Source organism: Ixodes scapularis, unplaced genomic scaffold, assembly GCF_016920785.2.
Source record: "Ixodes scapularis isolate PalLabHiFi unplaced genomic scaffold, ASM1692078v2 PGA_scaffold5__190_contigs__length_132052651, whole genome shotgun sequence".
NCBI lineage: Eukaryota > Metazoa > Arthropoda > Arachnida > Ixodida > Ixodidae > Ixodes > Ixodes scapularis.
The window spans coordinates 35,424,630-35,440,026 of NW_024609880.1; the positions used below are offsets into that span (position 1 = coordinate 35,424,630).

At 44.2% G+C, this 15,397-nt stretch overlaps 1 protein-coding gene across 1 annotated transcript in view; it reads right to left on the minus strand.

Moving 5' to 3' along the window:
- Nucleotides 1-15,397, minus strand: part of LOC8037842 (propionyl-CoA carboxylase beta chain, mitochondrial) — a 67,642-nt gene that overhangs the window by 48,741 nt on the left and 3,504 nt on the right. The window contains exons 2-4 of the mRNA XM_040205990.3: nucleotides 13,970-14,083; nucleotides 10,933-11,001; nucleotides 7,822-7,878 (exon numbers count right to left, since the gene is read on the minus strand). Coding sequence (XP_040061924.2) covers nucleotides 7,822-7,878; nucleotides 10,933-11,001; nucleotides 13,970-14,083 — 240 coding nt within the window. The remainder of the gene's footprint in view (nucleotides 1-7,821; nucleotides 7,879-10,932; nucleotides 11,002-13,969; nucleotides 14,084-15,397) is intronic.

A 15,397-nucleotide genomic window follows, 5' to 3' on the forward strand; every position in this document is an offset into this window, starting at 1 on the left:
CTGCACCCACCCCGTCGCCCTTCACCAATCTGGTTGTGAAAGTAACACCTCCTGTAGACCATTCCACTGAGGGCTCTCGCGGGCGGTGCCAATTTATTCAACTACTTGGCCATCTACGCACATCCAGGCATTTCAACAAAATCGTCAGAGTAAAAAAAAGAAAAGGGCAAGTGCACCATCCGAAGGCAGGTAAAAAACCGGCCATCCCCCGTGGCAATTTCAAGCGGTTCGGCAGGATAGAAGCGGGAAAGGGCATGCGCCGTTCACATTGGTTCTCTTCGCCAGGACAGGTCCGGTCGGCTCTACTGCTGGAACTGCCCAAAAAGGCTCAAGGTACACCTAAGCACTTCTCATGAGTTGTGAATGCGAAAGCATGAATGTTGTTCTTGCGTGCGCTCCTGTGAAGTGGCCACGCCGCGCACGTTGACATCGGCCGTGCAGCCATTCCAGAGTCTGCCCGAGTCGGCTCTGGAAGGCCCCGCAGCCAGCCGCTTCCTTTTACCTGCGCGCCGTGGCACGGGCCCGCAGTGCCATAGGGTGGCCTCCTTGAAACTGACGCGCGCCGGCCAATGAGAGTCTCGTTCCTTGAAACTATGATGCGCGCCAGCCAAATGGATTTCGGCTTCACTTAGCTCATTTAGGAGAGATGAATTTAGCTGCTGTTTTCCGTGGCTATTTGCGCGGCTTCAAAGCTGGGAGCCTTCAGATCGTGGCATCACTTCGCTCCATTGGGAGAGGAGAGTTTAGCTGCTGTTCGGCGTGGCTTCAAAGCTAATAGCGTCGGCTCGCTCCATGGGACAGTTAATGCTTTCGCATTAATATGGAGGCTCATTTCACTCCCTCCTCTCACCCGAGTAGAATCGTCTATATTCTGTTGCAGGTGAAGAAAAGCAGGACAAGCCCCTTCCACAAAGCCTTCCACTCTAGCAGAGTGAGTTCTGGAGAGCAGGGGAGTCCAAATAGCCCCTCTCCAGCGTCTGCTCTGCTACGGTGGAAAGAGTGGAGGGCTTTGTGAAAGCAGCTTGTCCCGCTTTTCTCAAACTAACTGCAACAGAGGTAAGATAAGAGGGCCATAGCGCTGGACTGCCTACGTCACGTTCCGGAGGTCAGAGTGGGGCTAGGGCACGAGGTCTATGCCATATTCGGCTGGGACTTTGCCCTTACTGAGTGAGCGTGAGTCCCAGTTGAACGATTGCACAGCACTAATTTCCAATCTGTAAACTGCACTCGCCTCCTACTGATCGACATAAAAATTCCAGCATTACTGCCCAGTTTTCTAGCAGAAAATGAAAAGGCTGCCTATTTAGCAGGCCTCTTAGTGGACAGATCTAAGCATGAAGTTACTTTAATAGCGAGCACCCAATTGACACACTCTTCGGTTTTGAGGGTGCATCCAGCTGGCTGTCTATGTGTCAGTCTTCCAGTGATAAAAGTGGCACTTGAACTTTTGTAGCAAGTTCTGTAGTACGTAAAATTGGTTTGGTCCAGCCACTGATGCTTTTGGAGCAGATGCCAACATCTGTTAGCAGAAAACTTGAAAAAGAAAAAGTGTATGCATCGCTGAATGAGTTCATCTTTGATAATGAATTTGGGTTCCTCTTTGATATTGGAGCATACCACTTATTACTTTTTGCAATAAGAATAGATACAAAGCAAAAGGAACACAAAGCCTTCTCTGTAGAAATAAGGCTCAGAGCAAGTTCCATTTACAATGGGTATACAAAGAAAATGTTGAAAAAAGTGAAAGCCGTTTACAAATCCCTGTAACGCCGAATTGGAGCGCAGCTCTTGAGGAGGAGGAGTGAAGGGTACTGAGGGGAGGGTAGACCCCTCCTCCTCCCCTCATTCTTTAATATGCTCCGGGGGGGGGGCGGTCACGTGACCTCGGGGGGGGGGGGGGGGGGGGTCACGTGACTTCGGGGAGGGGGGTCACGTGACCTCGGGGGGTCACGTGACCTCAGAGGGGTCACGTGACCTCAGAGGGGTCACGTGACCTCAGAGGGGTCACGTGACCTGGGGGTCACGTGGGGGTCACCTTGGGGTCACGTGACCTTGAGATGACCTTGGGAGGGGTCACGTGACCTTGGGGGTCACGTGACCTTGGGGAGGAGACCACGTGACCTCGGGGGTCACGTGACCTCAGAGGGGTCACGTGACCAAAGGGTCACGTGGGGTCTTGGGGTCACGTGACCTTGAGATGACCTTGGGAGGGGTCACGTGACCTCGAGGGGTCACGTGACCTTGGGAGTCACGTGACCTTTGAGATGACCTTGGGAGGGGTCACGTGACCTGGAGGGGTCACGTGACCTTGGGGGTCACGTGACCTTGGGATGACCTTGGTTACGCCGACGGCGACGGCGACGCCGCTCAAGCCGGGAACGGGCCCCTAAGAGCTGCGCTCTAAAATGAATCGTAGCGCACGACTCCGGTTGGAATAAAGCCTAGCTTCTCTCCCACTTTCACATTTGGGTTATTCCATGCCAAAAGAGGCGCAGCAATTTGTTCAGTCTTGGATATGAACGAAAAAATTAATTTGGATAAAGAAGCCTCTAAAATCCAAAAACAGTTTTTTTTTTTTTATTAATTTTTATTAATAATTTAATAAATAAAAATGAACACTGAAAAAACGGTTTGATGCAACTCAAATTTAGGTGGGCTCCTAATTATTTAATAACATGCCCTATCTTAGAATAAAATAGAAACATTGAAAGATGTCATTTTGAGTCTAAACAGGAGCTCCAAAAAAAGAGGCGTTATAAGATTTCTTTATTTTTTTAGTCAACTTGGAGTTGGGTGTTACCTAACATACTTTTGTCGTTCATTCTCATAGAACTAATTAGGGATGTCGCGAACCACCCCAGGTTCGATTTCGAAAGGTTTCGATATTTGCGAAGCGAACTGAGGTTCGATATTGAAAAATTTCGATATTTTCGTACCGACCCAGGTTCGAATTCAAAAAATTCGCAACTTTCGATCTCAGTGGAGTTTCGAATTAGAAAAGTTCGCAGCTTTCTCGGTTTCTAAAATTTCGGATTCGAATATTTCGAATATTTTTTTACTTCAGGTTCGATAAATTCAAAGATTTCGAAATTCTTTGGAAATTAAATTCGAAAACTTCGAACGCTTCGAATTTTTATAGACATGAAGTTCAAACAATTCAAAGATTTCGAATTTCTTTCTGCATAAAGTTCGAAAAGTTCGAAGGTTTCGATTCTCTTTTATTGCTAAATTCGAAAAAAAAAAAAAAAAAAAAAAACTCGAAGATTTTGAATTCTTTTTTAGTCCAAGTTTTCAAAGTTCGAAGTCCGGTTTTCAAGTTTCTCCACAGTTTCAGTTTCAAATAACGTTTTCACGACTCACTGGTTTTCACAAAATCAAGTTTAGAAAAGTTAGGGTGTGATATCTAGATTCTGCGAAGTTGGTCAGGCAATTAAATGAGACGACGAGTGTCCCGGATGGTGCTGGAATATTTGGCAGTGCAGAGTGACGTGTGACCATAGATCAGTAATTGTGACCGCCGACCCGGGGGGGGGGACTTTAACTTGCATCACGCAGTAGTGATCACACGAACAGACTGTTTTGCGAGACTCATCCAGTTCGAAACGGCCAGGGGCGAGCAGTTGGTTGAGGCTCAGAAAAACCTTGTAGCGACCTGGCAACTACCTCGCCACCCCCTGCACGCTGGTAGTAATCCGATCGAAGTCCGCCCGAATGACGCTGGCATATAGTAAGTTAAGTTTGTAATTGTTCTGGAGGTTTATTTTCAGGAACGGAGCATTCGCCTCGCAAAAAGCCGACACAACTCGAGGTCGAGGAGCGTTTTACCATACAAGTGGCGTCGGAAGAGGAAAAACGGGGGAAAGAGGGTAGCAGGAAGGGGGGGGGGGGTTCGGTTTCCTTCCCCCCTTCCAGATATTTCGGACTGTTAAAGAAAACAATACGGGGAAAGAGGGCGTGGTCGAGCTAATTTTAATCTGAAATTATTTATGCATATGTATAGCTACTGTCGCTCTTCACTGCATAAAAGATTGCGTAGATGGTCATTGTTAGAAACTCGTTGTCAGAAGGCACTACTCGTCACATGCTTAGTGGTTCGGAAGTTCAAAGCTATGTCTTTTCAACCTAAATACCTGTGCCAATAGTAAAAAAAATAAATAAATAAATAAATGCGGGGATAAAAAGCTGGAAAAAAAACTATCAAGAATTCACCGGAAGTGTTGTATTCTTGCATATTCAGAGGTTCAAAACTTCGAAACAAGTTTCATTTACCAAAATGTGTACGGGCTAAAAGAAATACTTCACAGGATCGTGAAGCGAAAAAAAAAAAAGTTTTCTTTTAATGACGTGCTGAACTTGAACACTATTAGAAATCTTCTCCTATGAGTTAATTACGTGAAAAAAACAATAAATACATTATTTTGCGTTCTGCAGATGGCAATGATATGTACTGTCCATGGTGTTAATTTAATTGCGATACCTCAAACAACTTAGACGAAAATAAATATAAAGTTTAGGGCATAATTGCATGTAGATACATGTTTGGACATTTCTTCAAAACTCACGTTGAATAACAATAATCACATCTTAAGACGGCACTTACCTAGGCTATACATAGATCATTCTTAAAGAAGTATAACATCTCTACCATAAATAGCTTCGGCTACAGCGCGCTTCAAATCTGGCACAAACGATAATCGTCAAAAACCCGTCGTCCTTCCTCGCCCCTTCGGGAATTTATTTCTTTAAAACTAAGCATGCCAGAACATTGAAACAAACGGCATTGTCTTTCGTAAGGAACGCAGCACCGCGTGTAAGAGTTCGAGAAGAAAAAAATTATGAATGTACCTCGCTACTTGAATTCAAATGAAACCGTCCGGCGGTCTTTCGAAGTTCGACGAACGTCAAACTTTTACCCTAAAAGTTCGAAGTTCGTCGAACTTCTGACTTTTCAGGATTCGAAAGTTCGAAACTTTTCGAATTCCCTTGATAAATAAGTTCGAAAGTTCGAATTCATCGAATTTTTTGGTCAGTCAAGTTCAAAAGTTCGACAAGCATCGAACTTTGCAGCGCAATAAATTCGAAAGTTCGAAAAAGATCTAATTTTTTAGCGTAATAAGTTTGACGGTTCGAAAAGCGTCAAACTTCTCAGCTTAGCAAGTTCGAAAATTCGACTTCCGTCGAATTTTACGATGTAGACAATTCGAAAAATCGAAATCTTTCAAATCTTTCGAACCGCTTGATTCGATCATCGAAACTTCGATTCGAAGAAAGTTTGCGGCATCCCTAGAACTAATAAATTGCGCTGGACATGTTAAATTTGTAAAGTCACATTTTGTTGCATTGTTTATAAAATGACAAATTCTCCAGTTTATGCAGAAACGGCCTTATTGAGAGCCAAAAAAGCAATCTGGGCATCGGTGCCCGTAACTTTCGCAGTAGCCAAAAGTTCAATCCACTTCATCTCTTCAACGCACCAAAAAATTAGAAACATACCTTTCGTTGTTCCTGAGAAATTATTCTTTAAAGATGAACCTTTCTGACCTTGCCTCAGGCGCCTGCCTTGTAGGCGACACACACTGGCGTTCACCAGCGAAACGTCAACGGTGTGAAATGCCACTTCAAGGTCCTTAACGCTCTCCTGAAAACATGTTTTATTCAGTTGAAGTGGACCTTATCCTCACTTCCATGCATCTCTATGCTCCATACTTTACGTAATGATACTGGCGCCTTCAATTTACTCTACTTTTGCCCAAGTAACTGCTGACGAACCCAGGCCTGCATCGTCTGCTTCCTGAGTTTGGGAATGCATACTGCATGTTGGCCTTGTCTGTCGGATGTCCAGATGTAAAAACAATTCAGACCGGATGGCACTTCACCGATGCAAAATAATAACAGTGATGTCGCTTCCCCATTAAACTTAAATGTACTTTGATATAACTAAGATGTATTGAAGTTTGTTGGTGCATCCACCAAAAACGCGATGCTGAGATAGTGGCAATGTCATGCAAACAACCACGTCACTCTTCTAACCGTCATTCTGGGCAGGGCCTGTGGCATTCGTTCTGCGCACAATACTGAAATAGTAGGAAGTAAGAACGCGAAAACAGATCGATGAATATCTAAACTTTTACCACTTCGCAAATTTTCTAACTTGGTCAAGCCTCTGGTAGTAATTGGCATCAATAGTTGAATTGGAACATCAGCCATGAAACCATTATTTAAAAGGTTAATCAATGATTTGTTTAATAAATCGACTTACCATTACGGTTATTACCTGATCTAATGTCTGCCGAGCCTGACATTCAAGTGGCGAAAACGGCACCCGTGTAAATCCCACCTCTTATCAAACACACTTCCTCTAAAAATACTGGTCGGTTCGAAATTCAAAACATGTTTTGTTGGCCTCCATTGTATTCCAGAGCCTAAAATACTGCACATGTACGTTACCTCAGAGTTGTGAGGCATCCACCGCAAAGAGTGGAATGTGTTTTCCGTCATTATATTACATTAAATACATTCAAGTTCAACAGGGAAGAAACATCCCCGCTATCATTTCGCATCGGTGAAGAGCTATCTGGTCTGAATTGTTTTTATATCTGGACATACGACAGACAAGGCCGACGCGCAGTATGCATTCCAAAACTTGAGAAGCAGACGATGCTGGCCTGCGTTCGTAGGCAGTTACCTGGGCAGAAGTAGAGTCAAATCAAGACGCCAGTATCGTTATGTAATGTAAGGAGGACGCGGATGCGTGGAAGTCAGGATAACGTCCGTTTCGACTGAATCAAACGTGTTTTCAGGAGGGTGTTGAAGACCTTGCGGCGGCATCTCACACAGTTGACGCTTCGCTGACGAACGCCAGCGTGCGTCGCCTATGAGGCAAGCACCTGGAGGCATGGTTGGAAAGGCCCATCTTTAAAAAATAATTTCTCACCAACAACAAAAAATACTTTTTTTAATTTTATGATATGTTGAAGAGATGAGGTGGATTGAACTTTTGGTTATTTTGAAAGTTGCGGGCACTGATGTCCACATTGCTTTTTCTGACTGAATAAGGCCGTTTCTGCCTAAACTGGAGAATTTGTCATTTAATTATAATGCAACAAAACGAGGCTTTAGAAATTTAACACGTGCAATGCAATTATTAGTTCTATGAGAACAAACGACAAAAGTATTGTGACTAATGCCCAACTCCAAGTTGACAAAAAAATAAAGAATTCTCATGATGTCTCTTCTTTCTGAAGCTAGTGTTTGCACTCAAAATGACATCTTTCAATGTTTGTATTTTACTGTAAGATATGGCACGTTATTAAGTAATTAGGCGCCCGCCTTTTCGTCCACCATACTTCCAAGAGCCGTGGGGGTGGGGGGGGCAAACTTTCTGTCCAGAGCAATAAGCGAAACTCAAACTGCTTTCACTCTATCCGAGTCAAAAGCAGTCGACCTGTTTGTAAGGTAGCACAAGACTATTAAACCGCAACCTGTCTTTCGATTTAAAACTCGTTCCACTTCTCTTTTTGGGGGAGTGCTCCTGTGACCGGGAGGGAGGCGGGGGAGCATGTGTGTGTGTGTGTGTGCGGGGGGAGGGGGGAGCTGCAGGTCGCACTTTAACACACGAAGTGCCGCATGCGACCCGCAGCTTGGATACGCCTGTAATAGAATAACAGCATGATATGAAAAATGTGTGGAAACACATGAGGTTCCATCAAGAGCTTCTACCAAGTTGTACGATTTTGCTGCCATTCTTCCTGTGACTTTCCTAAAGATTAGATAAGTGAAAGAATAACAATTGGTGGTACTACATGGGATTATGACAGTTACCTTGCATATCTTCTTGGCATGTACACTGGAAAGACTGCCCCCGAACACGGTAAAGTCCTGCAACATCAAAGAAAAGATGAAATGTGGGAAAGCAGCCAGTGATATTTTTGTGTGCATGTCTTTGTATCACTGAGTAAAGACATGCGAGAAGAAGACTGACTTAAAAGAGACATCCAAGCTGAGCGGAACGCAACTGTAAGTGATGTTAAAGTTATAAAATCTTGTTTGCTGCAAAATGTAATGCAAGCAAGCACATGCAGACAGCACAGATTCACTGCATGAGAAATATTAACATACCAATGAAAGAAAGCTACTGTGCTTTGTTCGTCAATGCTTTTTTTTTTTTTTAGCTTGTAGCTTTGCATCATTTCCTGACCTTAATAAAAGGATAATGCACCCGTAAGAGTTAGTCGACAATCCTTGGGATACAAATGTGTCATAGAAGCTTGTCATACCCCAAAGTAGTTGATGATGATGATTATGTGTTTAACCCTTTCATGGTCACTGACGTACCCGTACGTCAGCGCGGGTGCGTCCCGCATGACTGCCGACGTACATGTACGTCCGCGACTGCTCATTCAAAAATTCATGCCTCTGCACGAACGGGCGCGCTCGCGGGGACGTGCTGCCATCTCATAGGGTTGTAGGGAACTATGACCACATATCTCCCGCCGTGTTTGTTTTGGAGGGACTTTTGAAATTGCGAAACTGGACGCTCTGTGCACGCGATAACTTTCGAGATGGCTGCACGTGCCAGCTGCTCCAGAGGTAGCGGAGATTGGAGCGATGGCTCTTCGGATTCAGATTTTGAACCCTTCTCGGACTCTGAGTCGGACGGCAGCTCGACATCCAACGAACAACTGCAAACCAGCTCGGAATCGGAATCCGACACAGCCGCACCGTCTGCTGGACCGTGTCGGAAGCGGGCGCATCAAAACGAAACTGACTGGAAAAAAGGTGAAGACTTCTCCCCATCTATATTTCCATTTGACACGTCGCATTCCAGACAGCCTGCAGGCACACTACTCCAGCCAAATGCGAAAGAAGCAGATTATTTCAAACTCTACTTCGACGAGGGAGTTGTGTCTTTGATTGCAGACGAGACGAATGACTACGTGCACCAGCTGATCGCGCAGCTTGACCTTGCACGGAAATCGTGACTGAAAGCATGGGTAGACGCTGGTCTCGCTGAGATCTACTGCTTTCTGGCAGCTGTTCTGCTGATGGGGCTCGCCCGAAAAGATGCTGTGAGGGATTACTGGACCACCAACCTAATGACTGAGACCCCCTTTCTTTCAAGGCTTTTCTCAGTAAATCGCTTCTGCCTTTTGCTGAGAGTGCTTCATTTCAGTGCCAGCACTGACGCAGCAGATCGACTAAGAAAAATCAGGCCACTCATGGAGACACTTCAGGCAAAGTTTGCGAGTCTCCTGGTCCCATACCAAGATCTCTGTATCGATGAGTCGATGATGCCCTGGAGAGGACACCTTTCATTTCGCCAGTACCTCCCTTCAAAAAGGCACCGTTTTGGAGTGAAGATGTTTGTTCTGTGCGACATGATGACCGGGTACATCTTGAGGTTCATTGTGTATACCAGAGCTTCCATGATGAAGGAGTTGGGATTTTCGAGCTCAGTTGTCCTCGAGCTGCTCAACCACTATCTCGGAAAAGGGCATTCTCTTTTCGTAGACAACTGGTACACCAGTCCGGCGCTTTTCCAATATCTTCAAGGGAAGCAAACCAATGCTTGCGGAACAGTTCGACAGAACAGAAAGGGACTTCCCAAGTTCAAAAAAAAGATGAGAAGGGGAGAAGTAGAGTCATTTCACACCGATACACTTCTGGCACTGAAGTGGTGTGACAAAAGGGAAATGCATATGTTGACCTCAATTGATGGAGCTCATCTTGAGGACACTGGCAAGGTGGACAGAAGAACAGGCACTCCACAGAAAAAGCCAGCATGCATACTCGAGTACGAGAAGAAGATGGGACTCGTGGACAAAGTAGACATGCAGCTGAGCTTCACTGAAAGCATCAGGAAGGCGCTAAAGTGGTACAAGAAGTTTTTTTTTCACCTTCTGGACATGTCTTTGTTGAATGCATTCCTTCTTCACTGTGAAAAGAGTGCCTCCAAGATCACGTTCGCCGAGTTCAGAAGAAGAGTCGTATACCAGCTCGTTGAGGAGCATCATACCGAGAAGCGGAAGAGTGGAAGGCCCAGCGGAGACAACCCAACGAGGCTGACAGCACGACACTTCGTCGAGAGGGTGCCACAAACAACGGCAAAAGGCAGCCGCACCCAACGAAGGTGCCACGTGTGTGCCAACACAGCTCTCAGACCGAAGCAAAGAAAGGACACAAGGTTCATGTGCACCGCCTGTGACAAGGGCCAGTGTGTGGAACCCTGCTTCAAGGACTACCACACTTTGAAGAAGTACTAGAAAGTTGACAATTCGAAATATTTAGTCCTTTTTGTTTTGTTCTACCTCGAGCGAGCGTGCTGCAGATCTTTTGAAGTGTGTGTTACTATTTATTTTAAGCCTTACATTTTTTATGCTACAATAAACTTGTGAATTCTCTTTGCTATCACACCGAGTAAAAAAAAACGACCACGGGGGTGCGCCCTTGGAAAAAAAAATGCGACCATGAAAGGGTAAATGGCACGAAATGAAACATAGGCCATGCTGCACCAGAAAACATTTAAAAGGTTAATTGTAAAAAAAAGAAATTGCATTGCAGAAGATCCAGAACTGGAGCACATAGCCAGTTTTTTAAAGAAAATCTAAGATACAACCAAAAGGAACTAAAGGTTCGTATACCCAAATTTAGCATTAATCAGGGTGGCAGAGCCCTTGGTGCCAAAAATTAACATATGAGTGTAATGTCCACATTAGTCTGCATGTGTTGAATTTATGATGGAGTTCAAGACAGCCTAAAACTGACATAAACAAAACAAATGGGTAGACTCAAGGCTCGGTCGCTCCTGCCTGTTTTGCTTCATACAACACAGAACAAGAACAGCAATGTACATCTGCATTCTTGCCATTTCAAACACAACCCCATTAAGCAAACCAAAGATTAAGCTGTCATTTGAATCAAACATGTTCGTACCTGACTAAAAACAAACACTCTTCTGCCGTGTATCTCGCCATGACCCGTGACAACGCTGTCTCCGGAGAACTGGAAGAAAAAACAGGACACTCTCATGTCACAGCAAAATGAATTAGCACAATCCATTGGTACTTTTCCTAATATTTCGACTCATTGAGAGACCATTTCAGACAGCACAAGTTTTGGGGAAATGTGCGCGGTGCTGCAAAAGCACCATTATCATGTCCCTTCCCACATGTTCATGAAAATGGCACTAGTGCTGCATCACATAAATGTGCCTCTAGTACATTTCACTATCCGACACTGTCTCAAGAATGCCTTTTAGTGCTTGAACAGCATTTTTTCCGACACTTCCACGCTGATCTAACCGCAGCCTTCATCTGTTTTATCTGAATGCAACCAACCGACCATACTGGAATAAATAAACTTTGTCCTAAGCTAGGACCACATTAGTAAGGGCTAAGTTCGGACAAAATCAAAACCAAAAAAATGACTGGTATCCCTTTAGTGGCACAAAATATGATCACAGCCAAAATATTACGTCAAAGTGAAGCCGCGTACTCCCCTAAAAACGATTTTAAAGATGTGACCAGCTGCTCTTTAGCGGGCAGGAAGCGGGTTAGCTTTTAGTGAAGGAACAATGGCGCAGCAACCTCGTGACGTCACGTCACGGTTGAGTTGCGGTTGGTTGGCTGTACCACATACCGCAGCGCCATGTTGACGTCACGTCGCAGCCGTACGGCTGATGATTAGTGTTGCCATCTTTCTAGCAGATAGTTTTGGCTTTGCCGTAGACGCCCGAAACCAAACTTGGAGCCGCAATATTTACAAAACTACACACAATGTCGAGAAAGAAAAAAGTATACCTAGTAATTTAGGAACATTGCTTTAGCCGTAATGCCAAATTAAAAAATATTCACCAAAGTTGCCCTTTAAGCCTTTAAGTGCCGGGTTTTTTTTTTGTTCCAGCGTGCACCCTGTGCGAAGTTTTTTTGTTTGTTTTTTTCGCTGCAAAAAAAGATTTTTTGTTGGACGCAGAAACACAGTTGCATGCTTCAATATATATACATTTATTTACCAGATCACGTTGCTCTAAGCAGCATTTATTGCCTGTTTTTCTGCCCCCAAGTCCTCAAGCCTTCGCTCACGGCACTCCATGTCGTTTCCGGCTCATTTTCCCCGACTGGGATCGGTTTTTGACAATATCCCTGACAATTCCCTGATTTTTCCCGGTAATTAAAATTTCCCGGAGAATTCCCGGTTTTCACAGTCGCCAGACACCCTGCTCCTCTTGAACTGTTTGGTACAATGTGACATGAGGAGGAAAGCTAAAAAGGAAAAAGTTGAAAAATCGTTTCATGACCGCTTTAAGGTGGGACAATGGCTAGAGGTTGAACTTCTGAACTACTCATGTGATCAGAATGAAATTCACAGGGAAGATTTAACTTCAGATGTAGGTGTACTGTGCGAACTTTCAGCCCTTTAGGACAACTTTACATATCTGCATAAAAAGATGTGTCACTCTTTGTTAAGAAATCTATGATATGTAAATGAAGCTATTAAGCATCATTTTAACTGCTTGAATATAAAGTGGGGGATGTGGGACTTCGGGCTATCTGGTTTTTATAAATCAAATGTAAATATTTCAGGAACAGTGATTACCTCAAGATATGAGATGCATATCTGTCCTATGTCAATTTTTGAAAACTTAGTCTTTTCTCGATAAGGACTTGAACTTAAAACAAAATAAAGTAGATAGCCCGATTCCCAAGTAAATTTCAGTTCAGAAACATCTTGATTGTGGTATCAGAATAATTTTACCTTCGAACAAAAGATTCCTTCGTACGAAATTTGCAGCAAAAAATGGAACTGAGAAAAATGCATTCAAACATTGAACTCCTCTACTTTGTTACTGCCTCACAATGTGTGAAAAATACTTTATATCAGCGTAACTATTTGGCGCATAATTATGAAATTTAGTGTAAGGGCATATAATTAGTTCCTAAACCCAAAAACCTCAAAATTAAAAAATGAATTAAAAAAAAAAAAAAATTTGAAACTTAGGCTTATGTTCCCCCTTAAACAGTTGATTGTACTTCTAAAGAGCGGCGCTGCTCCAATCTTGAGTGAGGCTATGTAATGGTTCCTGCTACGTCATGGCCTACGTAGCAAGATACCCAACGTTGCTCGATTACCTCCCAGCTAAGCTTCACAGGCATCAACCAGGTGCACATTGAAAGATTGTTTAACTAGCTTTAAATTTAGTTTTCTTGATCCCCCCAACGAAAGACTGGTGTTCTTGACGTTATGCTGCAACATGCAACATATTTAAGCTAGAAAATGAGCGGTGAAATTTCGTTTCCGCACCCTTTTAAGCAACGATTTTTTTAAATCTGCTTAGAAGACATTAAACAGCTTAGACGACGGGAACAAAGCTGTTGAACAATTTTCCTCCTAAATTTAACGCTAAATTTAGAGCACATAATATTGTCATACGAAAATTTCCCGGTAAATTTAACAGGGAAATTTCACATTGTCGGTGTGATGACGTTGTGCCACATAAAGTCATGATGTCATGCTAAAGTTAGCAGGAAAATGCACAAACAGACAGACATACAAAGTTCTTGGAGTAAGGGGTTCTTGTAATAAGGCAGTCTATGCTTCAAAAAGAAAGAAACCTCTTCAATACCAACTTTGGAGGGCCCAGTAGGCTCATTCGATTTACCCGCACCTCTTGCACTGGTGCAGAAGAGTGCACGGCAGCGTACTTTCGGTACATATGTGTATTGAGATACAACCAAAAGTACACCGGCCTACACATTCCTGCACGGGTGAAGGAGGTGTGGGTTAATGAAACGAGCCTAGCCAATGACAACAGGCACAAAAGAGTGGCCAGGAACTCCAGAAACTACATTTTCCCAAGGACAACCGGAACAAATCCTTTAACCAAACAGCGACGTGCAAACCGATCGAGGTGGTCGCAAGGTCGTCGGGCAGACGCGGCACGACAGCAGGTATATGGCACCGACGACCCTACCTTTTGCTTTTCCATGCCAAAGTCCGAGCATGTGTGTTCCATGAACATGTCATACTCGACAAAGGTGCCAGGGTCCAGTAGGACAGACAGCCTCTCCCTCGCCGACAGCTTTCCCTGCAAAAGCCAAAGATGTTACGGTGATAAAATGTTAAAATATACCCTTCCCCATCTTTCAAATTGTTACAATGAACTGAATACATGTGGAATCTCGTTAATTTGAACCCGACCAAAACTTTGTTTGAATAATGCAAAGTTTGAGTTACAGAGAGTTTCCTTCCTAGAAACACATAGGACGGGACCTGCGCGTTAGTTTGAATCACCGCGAGTTTGAATTTAGAGAGTTTGAAACAACGAGATTCCACTATATAAACATTCAATATGAAAGTGTGAAAAATTAGCATTCTGCTTTTGTTTGTGATCTTTCTATGCGGAGCTCAAGTTTGTCTGCTTCATTCGCAGGGGTTGCAGTGATGTCAGAAAGCCAAGCTCCGATTGACTCTGATTGAAGGACAGTGGGTATACCTAAAAACAAGCTGCCTTGAGGTCTACCCACTATCTTCCAGTCAGAGCCAATCGAAGCTTGGCATCTTTCCGACGTCACCACAACCCGTGCAAGAAAAGCAGACAAACTTGCACTCCACATCGATTATTCATATACTTAAGATGTAAATAGATTCTATAATATCTCTATCTTAAAATCTTTGCTAAACTGCAAACTTTGATTTTTTTTTTATTGACTTTTTTTTTTTTACTGCTGCTGCGGGGGGAGGCGGAGGCTTGTCAAGCAACATATTAGATCCTTTTTTTTCTGCCCTCCCTCTTCAAACTAGAGAAAAATGAAGAGCTTGAGTTTGAGAGCTTAAATTCCATTCATCATATTCCACGTTCCACGGTCTCGGGTTGACATTCCACGAGAAATTGATAATCCATAGGCGACCACGGTCGCTCACGGGAGAGGAACAGCGGGGAAGTGTCTCGGTTGCCCCACCTTCAGCGGAAGCTTTCTACCTTTGATATGACACCTGGGAGGCACCTCCGACTGATGTGTTTGGCGTCCTATTCTACCCACGCGTCGAAAGTGGCCCAGAGGTGGCAACAAATGTCACGCCGTCGGACGTCGGGATTCTGGCGGTAGGCCGCAGAAGTTCCGTCGAAAAGCACAAGCACACGCGAGTGTCGCTGTCGTCGCAGCGTCCCGACTCCTGGCTGCCAAAGCTTCCGTGGACCATCAAGCTGGGGAGCGTCCTGTCACGTCCACCACCGCTGCCGGTGACCAGCACGGCACTTCTATCGTCCTCCCCAGAATCTTCGAGCTACATCAGGTTGGCTATTTGAGCACCATCTCTTATTCGTTGGGCTCTACTTAAGAAGGTTTCTACCGTCGAAAAATCCCTTTGCTTTCATATGTAACGCCGCTTTTACACTGCA